Consider the following 18,019-nt stretch of genomic DNA (forward strand, 5'->3'; position numbering starts at 1 on the left):
TGGTGCGGGGGAGGGGAGCAAGGGAGAAGGAGAGGAGACTAGGGGTGGGGAGGGAGTTAATCCATAGATGGTGGGGTTGGACACCCCCAGTTTACAGAGTGGACATATAACCATCTGGGATTCCCCGGCCATATTGGGAGGACCTGAAAAGAATGGAAACAAATGAGACAGAGCTCTCCTAGGCCTCCAGATTTTTCTACTAGAAACTTAAAGAGGGAGGGATATATAGCATAATGGTTATGCAAAGAGACTCTCATTCCTGAGGAGGCTCCGAAATCCCAGGTTCAATCCCCCGCACCACCATAAGCCAGAGCTGAGCAGTGCTCTGGAAAGGGAGGGGAAGGGAGAAATGTAGAGAGGTCTGGGGGGCAAAGGATGGCCTCCCCTGTCCTTCCAGCTTTCTTTAATAATCCCAGAAGAATGGAGGTTTGCTGGGCTAGGGAGACAGCCGAGTGGTTCTGCAAAAAGACTTCAGTGCCTGAGGCTCTGAGGTCCCAGGTTCAGTCCCCAGCACCACCATAAGCCAGAGCTAAGCAGGGCTCTAGTAAGAAGGAGAGAGAGAGAGAGAGAGAGAGAGGAAGGAGGGAGGGAGGGAGGGAGGGAGGGGGGGAGGTAGGGAGGGAAAGGAAGGAAGGGAGGGAGGGAAGGAAGGAAGGAAGGAAGGAAGGAAGGAAGGAAGGGGAGAGAAAGAAAGGGAGGGAGGGAGGAAGGAAGGAAGGAAGGCTTGGTCATGGGTGACCAAATGAGCAAGTGAGTGCTAAGTAAACAAAAATAACACAGTGGGGACCAGGCAGTGTCACTCCCAGTGGTGCACACAGGTAACCATGCACAAGTACCCTGCTTGAAGTTCCCAGTCCCCACCTGCAAGGGGGTCGCTTCATGAACAGTGGCGTCTCTGTTTCTCTCTCCCTCTCTGCCTCCCTCTCCCCTCTCATCTCTCTGCCTCTATCCCATATATAATTAAATAAAGAGAATCACTCTTCAACTGCTGAGCTAAAGGCACGGGTGAAGGGGTGAGGCCCAGCTCTAACCACTGGGCATTCATTTTTTCTTTTCTTTCTTTCTTTCTTTTTTTTTTTTTTTTTGCAGCATACAGCGACCTGGGTTACTACATTATCAACAAGCTCCACCACGTGGATGAGTCCGTGGGCAGCAAAACCAGACGGGCCTTCCTCTACCTCGCGGCCTTCCCCTTCATGGACGCCATGGTGAGTGGGCAACCTAGGGGCTGCCATCTCTAAAGGGACTGTGATAGAAGAGATGCCAGAGAAATAAGCGGCCGTTGGTTAAAATGTTTTACTTACTCATTTTGAATAGAGATAAAGAAATTTAGAGAGGGAGGTAGAGGGTGGAGAGAGAGAGAGAGAGAGAGAGAGAGAGAGAGAGCGAGCTGCTTCACCACTTAATGAAGCTTTCCTCCCGGCAGGAGAGGACGCAGGGCTTGAACCTGGATCCTTGTGCACTGTAATGTGTGTGCTCAACCAGGTGCATCACCACCTGGCCCCTTACTTTTTTTTTATTTGATAGGGCAGAGAAATTGAGAGGGGTGGGGGAGATAGAGAGGGAGAGAGACAAAGAGATACCTGCAGACCTGCTTCACAACTTATGAAGCTTCCCCCCTGCAGGAAGGCATCTGGGACTTGAACCTGGGTCCTTGTGCATGGTAATAAGTGCACCCAACTGGATGTACCATCAGCTGGCCCCCATTTTAAAATACAAGAAAGAAGGAAGGAAGGAAGGAAGGAAGGAAGGAAGGAAGGAAGGAAGGAAGGAAGAGGGAGGGAGGAAGGAAGGAAATAGAAGGAGGGAGAGATGGAGGGAGGGAAGAACAAAGAGAGGGAGGAATAGCAGGAGTGTCCTTGTTTCTCCTCTTTCTCTAACATACTAAGCAATTCCTAGAAGAATTGCAGGACCATGTGATAGATCCTTTTTTATTATTATTTTATTGGGTAGAGACAGAAATTGAGAGGCAAAGGGGAGACAGAGAGGGAGGGAGAAAGAGAGACACCTGCAGCACTCCCCCTCCCAATCTTGAAGCTTCCATCCTGACGATGGAGACCCGGGTCCTTGTGCATGGCGGCATGTGCGATCAACATGGCTGGCACCCAGCCCCAAAAGATCGATTTTTAACATCATTTTTCATTTGTGACTAAAAGTGGTTTACAAGATTGTAAGATGACAGAGTATATTCACCACACCCACCACCACAGCTTATTCCCACACCCTCTCAACAATAGAAACCGTAGTTCTCACGAAGTCTCAGAGATGAGTTTCTCTGTTTCTGTTTTGGCTTCTTTGTTTTGTTTGCAAATTCCTGTGTTTCAGTTCTCTAGATTCCATATATGAGCTAAACCATCTGGTAGTTGTCTTTCATCTCTTTACTTATTTCACTCAGCATCATCACCTCCGGTTCCATCCACTTTGTCCCAAAGAACACACTGTCATCTTCTTTGATTGCAGAGTAGTAATCCAGCCAGTATATATATCCCACAATGCCTCTCTGAAGTCATCTGTGGATGGGCATGTAGGCTGCTTCCACTCCTTGGCTGTTGTGAATAATGCAGCTGTGAACATAGGTCCCTTCTAATTCGTGTTTGAGTGTCCAGTGGGTAGATGCTGAATCGCAAAGTAATTCCTCCTTATTTGTTAAGGACTGACTGTCCTTATAACCTTCCAAAGGGGCTGTGTCACTTTGCTCTCCCACCAGAAATATAGCCAAGCCTCTCTCTCCACGACCTATCCGACACCTGTCATTTCCTATTTCATTGATGTAGGCCATTGGCAGATGTATTTTTAATATTTTGGGGACTCTCCAGGCTGTTTTGCACAGTGGACAGATCAATTTCCATCCCCATCGACAGTGTAGAAGGATTCTTTTATGTCCACATCCTCACTAGGACTTGCGTCTGTCCATTTTGATGTAAGCCATCCTCACAGGGGTGAGGTGTTATCTCATTGTTGTCTTGATTTGCATTTCTCCAACATTCAGTGATTTTTTTAAAAAAAGATTTTATTTATTTATGAGAAAGATAGGAGGAGAGAGAAAGAACCAGACATCACTCTGGCACATGTGTTGCTGGGGAGCGAACTCGGGACCTCATGCTTGAGAGTCCAAAGCTTTATCACTGCGCCACCTCCCAGAACACACATTCAGTGATTTTGAGGATTTTTTTCATATGCCTGTCTGCCATCTGAATCTCTTCTTTGGTGAAGACTTTGCTCAGATTCTCTCCCAATTTTTTTTTATTCACTACTGACTTATTTTTTAAATTTTATTAGTGATTTAATATTGATTTACAAAATGACATGTCAGCAGGGGTGTAATTCCACACCGTTCCCACCACCAGAGTTCTGAATCTTCAGTCTCCCCATACAAGCCACCACAGTTCCCCTAAGGTTGCAGACATGGGCCAACGATCCTCTCTACAACTACCTGTCCACATTTGTTCATATTTTACCCCTTTTTCTTCCTGTGTTTGTTTTTTAATGTTCCTGTATGTCACATCTCTAGATTCCACGCAGGAGTGAAGCTATCCGGTAGCTGTCTTTCTGAGCACGTACTTCACTAAGCTGATTCACCTCCAGTTCTATCCATTTTGTCCCAAAGGACACAATATCATCTTTTTTTAGTTGCAGAGTAGTATTCCATGGAATCTATATCTCATTATTTCTTTAGCCAGTCGCCTTGTCGATGGGCATTTAGATTGCTCCCACTCTTTGGCTATTGTGAATAATGCAACTATGAACATGGGTTTGAATTAGTAAACAGCTTTGTTTGTTTGTTTTGTTTGGGGGTTGAGCCCAGGGCCTCATACATGCAAACCATGTGTTCTACTACTGAACTGAGGTACTGCCCTGATCTTAAATAATTAGTTTTATCTTTGACTTTTTTTTTGCCACCGTGTTATTATCACACCAGGGTCTCTGTCTCTACCGTCCTTGTAGCCTTTTTATTTTTTTCTTTTCAAGATAGAGATAGGGAGTTGAGTGGTGGTGCACTGGGTGAAGCGCACATAATAAAGAGTGCAAGGATCCTGGTTCAAGCCCTGACACCCCACCTGTGGTGGGCAGGGTCACTTCACAAGTCATGAAGCAGATCTGCAAGTGTTTATCTTTCTCTCCCCTTCTCTGTCTTCCCCCTCTTCTCTCAATTTTTCTCTGTCCTGTCTAATAAAATGAAAATGAAAAATCCACCAGGAGCAGTGGATTTGTAGTGTAGGCACCAAAAACCAGCGATAACCCTGGAGGCAAAAAAAAAAAAAAATGATAGAAATAAATTGGGAGGGAAGGCAGAGAGAAAAAGGCCTGCAACACAGCTTCACCACTCGTGAAGGTTCCCCCCGAAGGTGCAGACCAGAGGCTTGAGCCCAGTCCTTGTGCACCTTGTTCCTTGTGTAAGGTATATGCTCAACCAGGTGTGCCGCCACCACCCGACCACAGTTGTTTTTATTTTAAGATTTATTTATTTTATGATGGAGAAGGAAAGAAACCAGAGCACTGCTACAACATGTGACACCAGAGATAGAACCCAGGGCCTCACACTTGCAAGTCCTCTCCCCTCTGAGCTACCTTGCTGCTGCTGAACTCTTAGTTTGGGGGTTGCTTTGTGTTGTTCTGAACACAGTGCCTAGTAATGAACTCACCACTTTGACGCAAATGTGGCATTGCCGAGCTACCTTCCAGCACAAGTTTCATTCTGTAGATAGGCAGAGAGAGGAGAGACATCACAACACCACTCCACTATCCATGGGCTCCCTGGGTGCTGTCCATGGTGCTGAGAGAGGAGAGACCCCACAGCCCTGCCCCACCCTCCATGAGGCTTCCCTGGGTGCTGTCCATGGTGCTGAGAGAGGAGAGGAGAGACCCCACAGTCCTGCCCACCCTCCATGGGGCTCCCTGGGTGCTGTCCATGGTGCTGAGAGAGGAGAGGAGAGACCCCACAGCCCTGCCCACCCTCCATGGGGCTCCCTGGGTGCTGTCCATGGTGCTGAGAGAGGAGAGACCCCCACAGCCCTGCCCACCCTCCATGGGGCTCCCTGGGTGCTGTGCCTGGTGCTGAGAGAGGAGATACCCCCACAGTCCTGCCCTGCCATCTATGGAGCTCCCTGGGTGCTGCCCATGGTGCTGGGTTCAAGCTCCAGCACCACATGGTAACAACATGCACAGTATCAGGTTGGACTTCATGGACTAGTGTTGTGCTCTCTCTCTCTGTATCTCTACCTAAAATAAATGACAGACAGATGAGACAGAATATGCACATAACCGCCAAGCCAAGGCGCAGTAATGTCACAAAGATTTCTACCTATGCTCCTCTGGGGACTTGGGTGCATACAGCCTGGCCTGCGTCAGGAGCTGGGAGGTAGATCACCTGTAGGGTGTTCACCTTATCATGTGTGAAGCTCCGGGTTTGAGTCCTGACACCGATTGGGAGCATCCCAGGTAGGTGCTGGGGAGGTCTCTGTGGAGGGCAGAGCTGTGATGTCTTTCCCTCTATGTCTCTCTACGTTTATCTGAAATAAACAAAATGAAAAAAAAAAAAAAAAAAAAGGAAAAAGCACCCAGGAGTGGTGGAATTACATGTATTATGGTCCAGATGCCAAAAAAAATGTTTTAAAGAAAGAAAGTTTAAAGAATAAGGTGAGGAGAGAGCATTGTCATTAGACAACAAGATTTTCATGCTTGTGGCTTCAAAATCCCAGGTTCAATCCCCTGCACTACCGGAAGTCAGAGCCCTCATTAAATAAATAAATATCTTTTTTTCTGAATTTTTTCTAGTGTGTTCTCCTGATTTTTTTATTATCTATTCAATTTACTTACTTATTTTTGTATTGGGGGGTTTAGTGGTTTACAGCATAGTTGATGGAATAGGTACATTTCCTCATCTCACCTTGACAGGTGTCTGCAAAACACTCTCCTCCATGGTTTAGGCCATTGTCAGCCATCAGGCAGCAGGACCTGAAACAAACACACACACATACACACACACACACACATACCTGTCCTTCTTCTCAGAGTCCTTTACTTTGGTGCAGTCCACCGAACCCAGTCCAGGTTCTGCTTTGTGTTTCCCCTTCTGTTCTGATTTCTCAACTCCTGTCCACAAGTGAGATCATTCCATATTCATCCTTCTCTTTCTGACTTCTCTCACTTCACATAATTCCTTCAAGTTCCATCCAAGATGAGGTGACAAAGGTGACTCCATCATTCTTCACAGCTGAGTAGTAAATACATTTCTTTAAGCGAAAGGAAAACACCTTCTGTTTCGGCCACCCCCAGCAGGTGCTGAGACCACAAGTCGCATCTCACGCCATATTCCTTCCCCTCCTCCACAGGCCTGGACCCACGCGGGCATCCTGCTGAAGCACAAGTACAGCTTCCTGGTCGGCTGCGCCTCCATCTCTGACGTCATAGCTCAGGTAGCCATGGGCCGGGGGCCGGGGGGCAGCCCCTGCCTGGAGACACACAGTGCCCGATGCCCCGCGTCCACCCAGCCCTTTCTCCTGCGCTCTTTGTCCCTCCCCACCCAGACCTGCCAGCCTTCCAGCAAGTGGTCTGACACCCCAAAACTTCCCAGTGGCACAGGCTCATTGAGCCTTTACACACACAGATGGAAACTACCCGGTCCACTTACACACTGCTCTTCTTTTGAGCTTACCTACCCAAGGGCGCCACCATCTGGTACCTGAGCTAACACACTCTAATATATCATCTTATATTGACTTGCTGGTTGATGAGAGATTTTTTGGTCCTTTTATTTTTTTTCATTCATTGTGCTGTGAACAGTCCAATTAACTATCCTTGTTGAATCTTAACATTTATTTTACTTATTACTAGAGAGAGAGGAGAGGGGGAGAGAGTTTCACACGAGGCAGAAAAGGGGGGGACAGAGAGAAGCCGGAGCTCCACTCTGGCACACGCAGCACTGGGGACAGGGCCTGGGATGTCCAGCGTGCAAGTCGTGAGGCTCCACCACGAGTCTGCTTCCTCAGCCGATGAGGACACTTCGCAGTTAAATAATCCGCTCTCATTTCCTTTCTTGGCATCAGCACTTCAGTGGCATTTGTACATGTGGATTTTCTCTTTTTTTTATGTTTTTATTTATTTATTCCCTTTTGTTGCCCTAGTTGTTTTATTGCTGTAGTTATTGATGTCATTGTTGGTGGATAGGACAGAGAGATATGGAGAGAGGAGGGGAAGACAGAGAGGGGGAGAGAAAGACAGACACCTGCAGATGCTTCACCACCTGTGAAACGACTCCTAAAGGCGAAAAGGAAAAAAAAAAAAACAGCTTTGCCTAAGATAAATACAGGAAGCAGCCAACAGGACAGAAAATCATCTCCCTGAAAAAAACACTTTGCCTGGTGCCTCCAGCCCTTTTCCTTCTCATTTTTAAACAGCTGTGTTTATTAGACATCGAGAGAGTGGGGCCGGGTGGTGGCGCACATGGTTAAGTGCACTGTGCACAAGGACCCAGGTTCTAGCCCCTGGTCCCCCCCCCCCCACCTGCAGGGGGAATGTTTCACGGGTGGTGAAACAGGGCTATAGGTATCTCTCTCTTTATTTTATTTTTTAAATTTTTTTATATTTATTTATTTTCCTTTTTGTTGCCCTTGTTGTTATTTATTATTATTATTGATGTCGCTGCTAGACAGGACAGAGAGAAATGGAGAGAGGAGGGGAAGACCGAGAAGGGGAGAGAGAGAGACAGACACCTGCAGACCTGCTTCACCACCTCTGAAGCAACTCCCCTGTAGGTGGGGAGCCGGGGGCTCGAACCCGGATCTTTATGCCAGTCCCTGTGCTTCGTGCCATGTGCGCTTAACCCACTGCGCTACCACCCGACTCCCTAGGTATCTCTTTATATCTCTCTCCCTCTCTGTCTCCCCTACTCTCTCAATTTCTCCCTGTCTCTATCCAATAATAAATAATTTAAAAAAAATTTTAAAAGAACAGAAGGGAAAAAACACAAGGCGGAACTTGGACTGGGTTTGGCATATTGCACCAAAGTAAAGGGCTCTGGGGGAGGGGGCTTTCAGGTCCGAGCGCCTGATGGCAGAGGAAGACCTGGGCGGGGGGCCGGGAGTGTTTCACAGAAAACTGCGGAATTTTACACATGGACCAACAACTGTATTTACTATTGACTGTAAACCATTAATAAGCGCAATTAAAAAAGTTTTAAAAAGAAAGGAATCTAGGTGGCTCTGTGGTGCAATGGATAGCACATTGGACTTCTAGTGACAAAAAAGAAGGGAGTGTGAATCAGAGACAAAGCCGCCCCCCGCCACCCACTCCTCCCTGCAGTCCTCCCTGCTGTCCTCCCTACAGTCCTCATTGCTGTCCTCCCTGCTGTCCTCCCTGCTGTCCTCCCTGCAGTCCTCCCTGCTGTCCTCCCTGCAGTCCTCATTGCTGTCCTCCCTGCTGTCCTCCCAGCTGTCCTCCCTGCAGTCCTCCTAGCTGTCCTCCCTGCAGTCCTCCCAGCTGTCCTCCCTGCAGTCCTCCCAGCTGTCCTCCCTGCAGTCCTCCCAGCTGTCCTCCCTGCAGTCCTCCCAGCTGTCCTCCCTGCAGTCCTCCCAGCTGTCCTCCTAGCTGTCCTCCCTGCTGTCCTCCCAGCTGTCCTCCCTGTAGTCCTCCCTGCTGTCCTCCCTGACAGGCTCTGGTCCTCCCTCCCCCAGGTGGTGTTTGTCGCCATCCTGCTGCACAGTCACCTGGAGTGCCGGGAGCCTCTGCTCATCCCCATCCTGTCGCTCTACATGGGTGCCCTCGTGCGCTGCACCACTCTCTGCCTGGGCTACTACAAGAACATCCACGACATCATCCCCGACCGCAGCGGGCCCGAGCTGGGGGTACGTATGTGCCCTGCCCCCGCGCGGAGTGCAGGACGCCCATCCAGCCTACGGAAACACCAGGCGCCAGGCGTCAGCCCCTGAGGGCCAGCCTGGAGGGGGCCTCCCACTCTGGACACCCAGGAGCCCCCAGGAGCCCTCAGAGGCCGCCATCCACCCACTCCCCACTCCCCATGGCCTCATCTTCTCCACAGGGGACGGAGGGAGACCACATTTAGCTGGGGTGGGACGGGGGGGGGGGGGGGGGGGTGAGGGAGTCAGGGCCATTGTCTCTTGTCACATGCAAATCATCCCAAAGTCCACAGAGACATTAGGCTCCTGGGTTCCTGGAACCTACATGTGACTGTTTTCTTGCTTTCTGTATTTTTACTTTTGAATACTATGTGTAAACTTGATTTAATTTGCGAGGACAGAGACAAATTGAGAGTGGAAGGGAGATAGAGGGAGAGAGAGACCTGCAGCCCTGCTTCACCACTCATGAAATTTCCCCCTGCAGGTGGGGAGCAGGGGCTCAAACCCGGATCCTTGAGCACTATAATGCGTGTGCTCAGCGGGTGTGACTGCCCGCCCCCACACATGACTGTTTGAAATTCCACAGCGGGGATCTGGGCTTTGCAGATGCCAGTCCCAGTCAGCATTCTGGAAGTAAGCCGAGCATTAGTCAGGAGCACTAGCGTGGCTCCGAAAATGTGATTAGTGATGTGAGAAGAGAGATTCACTCCCACCTCCCAACAGCTTCACAACCCACAGAGCAGGTAAGGAGCATGGAAACCACAGGGGACTCGAACCCAAGGCAGCACGGGAGCGGCAGTGAGAGACAGAGGCTCTGAAGTGAGGAGGAGAGTTGCTGTGCGGTCTGTGGAGCCTCCTCAGTGGAGGCACGGCTCAGCCACAGGCCAAGGTGAAAGATATGCACGCCACGGGAATACATAAATTTTTAAAAAAGAAGGTGAAAGCAGGGAAACTGATTCTCTCTTCAAGCTTCCAGAAGGAATGACATCCTACCAACATCTTGATTTTCATTCTGGCAGAACAGTCTTTGACTTCTGACACACAGAATGATAAATAATCCTCCAAATTTGCAGGAATTCGCTCCAACTAACATCAGACATGATAGCACACTCTTGCTACTTTTCCATTCCTACTTAAAAAAAAAATCAGAGTATAGGAGCCAGGCAGTGGCGCACTCAATGGAGTGCACATAACTGTGTGCAACCCCACCCAGATTCAAGCCCCCTGCCGCCACCTGCAGGGGAGGGAAGCTTCATGAGTGGTGTAGCAATGCTGCAGGTATCTCTCCCCTTTCTTCCTCTTCTCTCTCAGTTTCTTTTTCTCTATCCAATAAATATATATATTAAAAATCAGTATAATTTGCAAATTCAAGTTAATAAAATGCCTTGTGTTTTTGCTTTAAAAAGATTCAAGACATAATCTTTTTTATTTTTTTAAATTAACTTTATTTATTTATTGGATAGAGACAACCAATAGAAATCATGAGGGAAGGAGGTGATAGAGAGGAAGAGAGGGGCTGGCCAGGTGGTGGCACACCTGGTTGAGCACACATGTCACAGTGCTCAAGGACCCAGGTTCAAGTATCTGGTCCCCACTTGCAGGGGGAAAGCTTCACAAGTGGTTAAGCTGGACTGCAAGTGTCTCTCTTTCTCTCCCTCTCTGTCACATCTTGATTTCTGGGTGTCTCTACCCAATAAATTAATAAAGATAATTTTAAAAAAATTTAAACCTTTAGTGGTCCGGGAGGTGGCGCAGTGGTAAAGCTTTGGACTCTCAAGCATGAGGTCCCGAGTTTGATCCCCGGCACCACATGGGCCAGAGTGTTGTCTGGTTCTTTCTCTCTCCTATCTTTCTCATAAATAAAATCTTTTTTTAAAAAAATTTAAACCTTTAAAAGAGAGAGAGAGAGAAACAGCTGCAACACTGCTTCACCGCTTGTGAAGTTTTCCCCCTGCAGGTGGGAACTGGGGACTCAAACCTGGGTCCTTGTGCATTGTAACACGTGCACTCAACCAGGTGCGCCGCCACCTGGCCCCACCACATCTAACTTCACATGCATGACCCACATAGTCTTTCTGTCATAGCAGTCTGTAGATTTAGATGTATGCTAGTCCTTTCTCTGCTTAGGTAAGAGAGCTCCTAGACTCTGTTTCTGTCTAGCCATAGTGCAGAAATGCATGATTACACAGAGCCCCAAATGGGCCACCCTACCCCTCCCCTCCATTCCCTGTAGACCACATGTTAATACGATCATCTTGGGACAGTCATTGGACTGACTGGGTTCCTTTATCTGAGTTCAGGCCAGTGATAAAATCCAACCCCATGACTGATTTCTACCTCGCACCAATGGGACTGGATGGAAACAGTCTGTTAGCATTCAGCCACCCTGCAAAAGGCTGATCAATCACAGCGGTGGAGATGGTTTCTTGACTAAATTCTCAGCCCTCACAGAGAATCCAAGCCAGAGGTATGTAGACAGAACAAAAGCCAGACTCCTAAGCCTGATTTCTGTGAGAGGACTGATGATAAGAGCCTCCAATGCAAATTCTTGCTCTGCCCAGCTCACCAGTCTCATTTGTGAACTTACCAATTCCAAGAGAAATTAGTTTCACTTTTATTTCTAAGAGCTGCCTCTCACTGACTTGGCATCCTGCTAGCCACTTTGAGGATTCAAGCAAAATGTAATTTCAGACCCTTTTCTTGGGGCCTGGAGTTCATCTTGGCTACCAAATCCCTGTGTGGGAAAGAGTGGTTTGGATCATTCTAGCTTCTTGGTGTGTTTTGATTTTGCCTTCCTGGCCAGCCTAGTTCATTTCTAGTAAGACTGGATACTTTGTTTGAAGTCAACACTTGTTAATACCTAATAAGATTAGATATTATTTCAATTCAAGCCTAGGTAATTTCTAACAAAAAAATAGATATTTTGTTTCAATTCAAGCCTAGTTAGTTTCTAACAAAAGACTGAGACTTTGTTGCAATTCAGTCCCAATTTTTTGTAAGAATGGATACTTTGTTGTTTTTTTTCTTTATTGGTGGATTAATGTTTTACAATGAGCAGTAAATATAATAGTTTATACATGTATAACATTTCTCATTTTTCCACACAACAATACAACTCTCACTCAGTCCTCTGCCATCCTGTTCCAGGACCTGAACTCATAGTCTTTTATTTTGGTTGCAACACACCAGCTCCAGTCCAGGTTCTGCTTAGTGTTTTCTCTTCTGATCTTGTTTTTCAACCTCTGCCTGTGAATGAGATCATCCCACATTCATCCTTCTGTCTCTGACTTATTTCACTTAGCATGATTTCTTCAAGCTTCGTCCAAGATGGGCCAAAAAAGGTGAAATCAATATTTTTACTCTGAAAATGTTCAGTATTTCAAGTTTATCTACCTCTTCATTTAGCTCCCTCATTTTTTTTTTTATTGATTTTCTGCCTGGATGATCTGTCAAGTTGAGAGAGTGGGGGCTTTAAGTCCCCTATTTTTACTATGTTACTGTTAATATGTTGCTGTAGATCTTTCAGTAAATGTTTGGTGTATTTAGATGGCCTCGCTTTGGGTGCAGAGATGTTGATAATCACTAAGTCCTCTTGATTGATTGATCCTCTGAGCACTAAGTAATGTACAGCCCTATCTTTTTAAATTTTACTTATTTAAGGTCTGTCATGTCAGATGTGAGCATAGCTGCTCATGCCCTTTGTATTTATTTATTTATTTTTTATTTTGTGGTCCATTGGCTTGTATAGTAGTTTTCCATCCTTTCACTTTGAGTCTGTGTCTTGTTGAGTTTGGTGGGATTCCTGCAGACAACATATTGTTGGATTGTGTTTTCTGATCCATCTTCCTACCTCTGTAATTCAACCTCAATGTGACTAATTCTGTCTTCTGCCTCACTTATTCTGTTCTCTCTCCCCTCTGCTGTTTTCCATAGCTCATCTATTTTGTTACCCTCTTCTGCTACTGTATTAGCTTGTCCAGCTAGTTGTGCTCTTAGCTCAGCTATGTCAGCTTTCAGCTCTCTAATTACCTGGAGATAGTTAGTGCTTTCTTTCAGAGTCTCATTTGTTGTTCTCATCTGCATTTCTGATGACAATTCTTTCAAACTCTTTCCTCACTCCTGTAACTAATTCCTCAACTAGCATTTGGATGTTGAATTCATTCTTCTGTGCTTCTACCTTTGGGAACTTTTAGCTGGACTTTTGTCCTGGTTCATTTCTCCAATGTTTCTCCTTGGTTTAATCATTATTATAGTGTGCTATGAGGTCCCTCTTTCAGTACTTTTCAGTCCAGTGATCACTCTTGCCTAGATTGATTTGTGTCTAAGTAAGGCACTTAAAGAGTTCACAGCTGTGGAAATTAACAGTTGTTTCAATGTTATCACAGTCCCTGAGTTGAAGCACAGTGGCTGTTAAAGCCTCTTTTGTTCTTTTTCTTCCCTATAGACTATGGTAGCCTGAGGGCTTTTTACATATAAGTAGGTCTTTTTTTTTTTTAAGCTTAATCACTCACTCCAGTGACTTGGTGGGTACCCCAAGTTGTCCCAGTCTCCTCTTGTTGCAATCTCAGGTGATCTTTGATATTCCTTGTTCTTTACAGAAGTTTCTCAACTGGGTAGAGCTGGAGGTCTGGGCAGAGTTGTGGTCTCTGGATGCTCTGGTGACTTGGTGGGTTCCCAAAGTACTTCTAGTCCTGTGTTGTTGCAGTTCCTGGTGGGGTCTCCTTTTAAGAATGGATACTTTGTTTCAAGTCACTACTAGTTAATATCTAATGAGGCTAGATACTTTTTTCAGTTCAACTCCACTTAATTTCTTTTTTTTTAATTTTTTTAATTATCTTTATTTATTAGATAGAGACAACCAGAAATCAAAAGGGGAGGGTTGGATAGAGAGGAAGAGAGGCAGAGACACCTGGAGCACTGCTTCACCACTCGTGAAGCTTTCCCCCTGCAGGTGGGAACCAGGGGCTTGAACCTGGGTCCTTGCACATTGTAGCATGTGCTCTCAACCAGGTGCACCACCACCCAGCCCCTCCACTTAATTTCTTAGAAGAATGGGTACTTTGTTTCAAATCAGCCTGGACCACCAAGACTTCCCCTCCCAGGAGGTCTTACTGGGTGACTTCAAAAACAAAAGTCGGGGGGGGGGGTGTCCCGAGGTGTGATGCACTTAGTTGAATGCACGTTATAGTGTGTAAGGACCCTGGTTCAAGCTCCCAGTCTCCACCTGCAGGGGAGAAGCTTCACAAATGGTGATGCAGGTCTACAGATGTCTCTCTTTCTCCCACCCTCTCTATATCCTCCTTCCATTGCAGTTTCTGTCTCTATCCGATAAATAAATAAATAAATAAAATCATTTTTTAAAAAAAGCCTGGGTCCTGGACTATGTGAGTGATCACTTCCATGTCTCCCTCTCTCCACGCAGGGAGATGCCACCATCCGAAAGATGCTGAGCTTCTGGTGGCCCCTGGCTCTCATCTTGGCCACACAGAGAATCAGCCGGCCAATTGTCAACCTCTTTGTCTCCCGGGACCTTGGTGGCAGTTCGGCAGCTACAGAGGTACATCCATTTCTGGGGTCTCCTGCACATTGCTTAGTGGGGCAGGGGCTTGCCTGAAAGTGCTGAGGACAAATCTGTTTCCACTTCATCTTGGACACTTCAGTATTTCAGTGCTGTCATATAGTGTGACATGGCGGCATGCCCAGTGCATGTCTTTGGGGCATGGGGAACAATCTCTTTTGATGGTTATAGACACTGGCTTCTGTTTGTCCTTCTCACTTACCATCTGGGTATTACAAACATGCACTTAGTCCAAAAGGATATTTAGACCCAACAAGAATCTAGCAGGGTAGGAAGTTCTGATTTTGTTTGGTTGATTAGTATTTGCTTTTGTTTGTTTGACTTCCTTAATGCTATTTTTTTCTTTGTTTTACAAGAGCACTGCTCAGCTCTGGCTTATATAGTACAGGGGATTAATGATAATGATTGACAAGATTACAGGATAAGAGTGATACAATTCCATATAATTCCCACCTCCAGAGGGCCATATCCCATCCCCTCCACTAGAAACTTTCCTATTTATCCCTCTGGAAGTATTGACCCAGGATCATTATGGGGTGCAGAAAATTGGAAGTCTGGCTTCTGTAATTGCTTCTCCACTGGACCCACTGGACATGGACATTGGCAGGTCGATCCATACCCCCCAGTCTGTTTCTCTTTCCCTAGTGGGACAGGACTCTGGTGGGGTTCCAGGACTCATTTGTGAGGTCATCTGCCCAGGGACGTCAGTTTGGTGTCATGATAGCAACTGCAACTTGATGGCTGAAAAGCATTGAGATATAAAGCAGAACAAATTGTTTAATAATCAGGAACCAAAAGGTAAGAATAGAGCAGATGAGATTTGGGGTCTTTATGTTGGAAGAAGCTAGGAAGTCTATTTTAGGTCTATTCCAATTGGCCCATGACTTGACTAATTTTTGACTGAACCCAGCAGCTAGCGTGCAGGTGGGCTAAAGGTATTGTCTTGGGAGATGGTGTCAGAGTTGGGAATAGGACTAGAGAGCTGGATCAGGGCAGAGAGTAGCTCCCAAATATGGGGAAAGTATATAAATACTGTTAACTGTAGACCCCATCAATCTGATCTCTGGCCCATATCTATTCACATTCAGAACAGGACCTACGTAACCTCTGCATCCCTGTAGGTCTGAGCTCACATTCTGTGGTCATAGACAGGAACATTTTAGGCTGCACTCATTTCAGGACCCATCTTCCTCAAGTGGCAGAGTGTGTTGACCCAGTCTCCCTTTGGAGAGTGGGGTAGTCCCTACCATTGTTGTTCTACATTGAAGGCAAGGTCCTGTAGAGGTCAAGAGGATATATGATGCTGTCCCTTTATAGCATTGATGTTGTTGTTGTTGTTGCTTTGTTTTGTTTTGTTCTATACAGAGAACTGCTCAGCTCTCGTGAGGGGGATTATACCTGGGCCTTTGGAGCCTCAGGTATGAGGCTGACCATTATGCTATCTACCCCCTATGATGTTGTTCCTGATGGAGATGACCAGTGGTAGTGGAGAGAGGGCTCTGTTCGAGGTCTAGGCCCATCATATCTATATGGAAATCATGGGATTCCTTGACTAGGGCCCCAGATGATGGGGTAGCTTGGTAGTCACCAAAAGGGCCATCATTAAAGTGTTCTGGTCTCTTGCCCTTATCCAGCTTTGGTAGTCCTTACTTTCTCTGACAGGGCCAGACTTAGCGTGATTGAGGGAAGTGAACTAGGAAACAGGTGAGGAGTGTATCAAGGCCAAAGTAGAAACTATTTGATTAAATACTTTATGGTGTCTTTTTTAGTTCTTTCTTTTTGCTACACTTAGAGTCACTGAAAACTGTTGCACACTTTTACTTTAAAGTATATATTTTCCCCCAACTTACGGATACATGTGCCTATGTGTGCCCTATTGCATGGGCCCCGGTCTATATCTAGGTTCTGTAGCTTTGTTAGGAAGTGCACTGCCACCCAAAATGGAAGTAAGGAGTCCTAGGAGCTAGGAGTAATGGAGCTGGAAGGTTGGCATCCCAGGCGAGGCATCTCTGGACACAGTCCAAAGTGAAACATGTCGAGGTGGTATGATCCTTCCCTTACTGGAGACACAGACTCATGGTCTTAACAGGTAGGCGAAAAGGGGAAAGAACTATCTTTTCAAAACGAGGGAGCTGTTTTGTGGCACATATTCTTACACAGATGCGCCACTCACTGAGCTGTCTTCAAAGCTGAGGGGGGAGGAGGTGGTGAGACAAGTATCTGGGGGGAAGATGTTTATACAAAAGGGCTGGACTGCCAGCAGGCACCCTGGCAGGACTAGTCTTCTAACCAACCTCTGAATGGAAAGATCATCATGTGGGGGCTGGGTGGTGACGGACCTGGTTGAACACACACATTATTACAATGCACAAGGACCCAGGTTCAAGTCCCTGGTCCCCACCTGCAGGGGGAAAGCTTCACAAGTGGTGAAGCAGGGCTGCAGGTGGCTCTCTGTCTCCTTCCCTCTATATTTATCCCTTCCCTCTAAATTTCTGGCTGTCACTATCCAATTAAAAAGTAAGATAATAAAATTTTAAAAATTCAAAAAAAAAAAAAGATTATCATGTGTCACGTGGGGGACTGAGGCAGGGTCACCAAACCAGCCAGAAGCTGGGCTCTCTTCACACCCAGCCCATCTAACCCCAAACCCAGGGCCTTTCCCATTTTCCACACAGTTAGCATGATCTTTGAACAGTGAATCTGAGCTCAGTGAGGATATATATATATATATATATATATATATATATATATGTTTTAAATATTTTATCTATTTCATCTTTTTAGTGAGTGAAAGATACAGAGACCAGCTCTGGTTTCTGGTGGTGCTAAGGATTGAACTTGGAACCTCAGAGCCTCTGGCAAGGAAGTCTTTTTAATATTTTATTTATTTATTTGTTTATTTTTTTCCTTTTGTTGCCATTATGGTTTATTGTTGTTGTTGTTATTATTGTTGTTGTTATTGTCGTTGTTGTTGGATAGGACAGAGAGGAGGGGGAGAGAAAGACAGGCATCTGAAGACCTGCTTCACTGTCTGTGAAGCAAACTCCCTTCAGGTGGGGAGCCGGGGGCTCAAACTAGGATCCTTACGCTGATCCTTGCTCTAATATTTTACTTATTATTTATTTATTTATATTTATTTCCTTTTGTTGCCCTTGTTGTTTTATTGTTATGGTTATTATTAATGTCGTCATTGTTGGATAGGACAGAGAGAAATGGAGAGAGGAGGGGAAGACAGAGAGGGGGAGAGAAAGACACACCTGCAGACCTGCTTCACTGCTTATGAAGCGACTCCCCTGCAGGTGGGGAGCCAGGGTCTCAAACTCGGGATCTTTATGCTGGTCCTTGTGCTTTGCACCACCTGCACTTAACCCACTGCGCTACTGCCCAACTCCCTATTTTATTTATTTTTTAATGAGGTAGAGAGAGAGGAGATTGAGGAGAGCCCTGCTTAGCTCTGATTTATGGTGATACTGGAGATTGAACCTGGGACTTCAGAGCCTCAGGCATGAAATTTGTTTGCAGAACCATTGTGCCATCTCCCCAGCTGTGTCTCTTGTTTTGTTTTGGATTGTTTTGTTTTTGCATT

At 46.2% G+C, this 18,019-nt stretch overlaps 1 protein-coding gene across 1 annotated transcript in view; it reads left to right on the forward strand.

Moving 5' to 3' along the window:
* ANKH (ANKH inorganic pyrophosphate transport regulator) overlaps positions 1-18,019 on the forward strand; it is a 120,811-nt gene that overhangs the window by 82,770 nt on the left and 20,022 nt on the right. The window contains exons 3-6 of the mRNA XM_007524217.3: positions 1,090-1,208; positions 6,333-6,416; positions 8,673-8,843; positions 14,278-14,412. Of these exons, the coding sequence (XP_007524279.1) occupies positions 1,090-1,208; positions 6,333-6,416; positions 8,673-8,843; positions 14,278-14,412 (509 nt within the window). The remainder of the gene's footprint in view (positions 1-1,089; positions 1,209-6,332; positions 6,417-8,672; positions 8,844-14,277; positions 14,413-18,019) is intronic.

The sequence above is a fragment of the Erinaceus europaeus genome, chromosome 5 (assembly GCF_950295315.1).
Source record: "Erinaceus europaeus chromosome 5, mEriEur2.1, whole genome shotgun sequence".
Lineage (NCBI taxonomy): Eukaryota > Metazoa > Chordata > Mammalia > Eulipotyphla > Erinaceidae > Erinaceus > Erinaceus europaeus.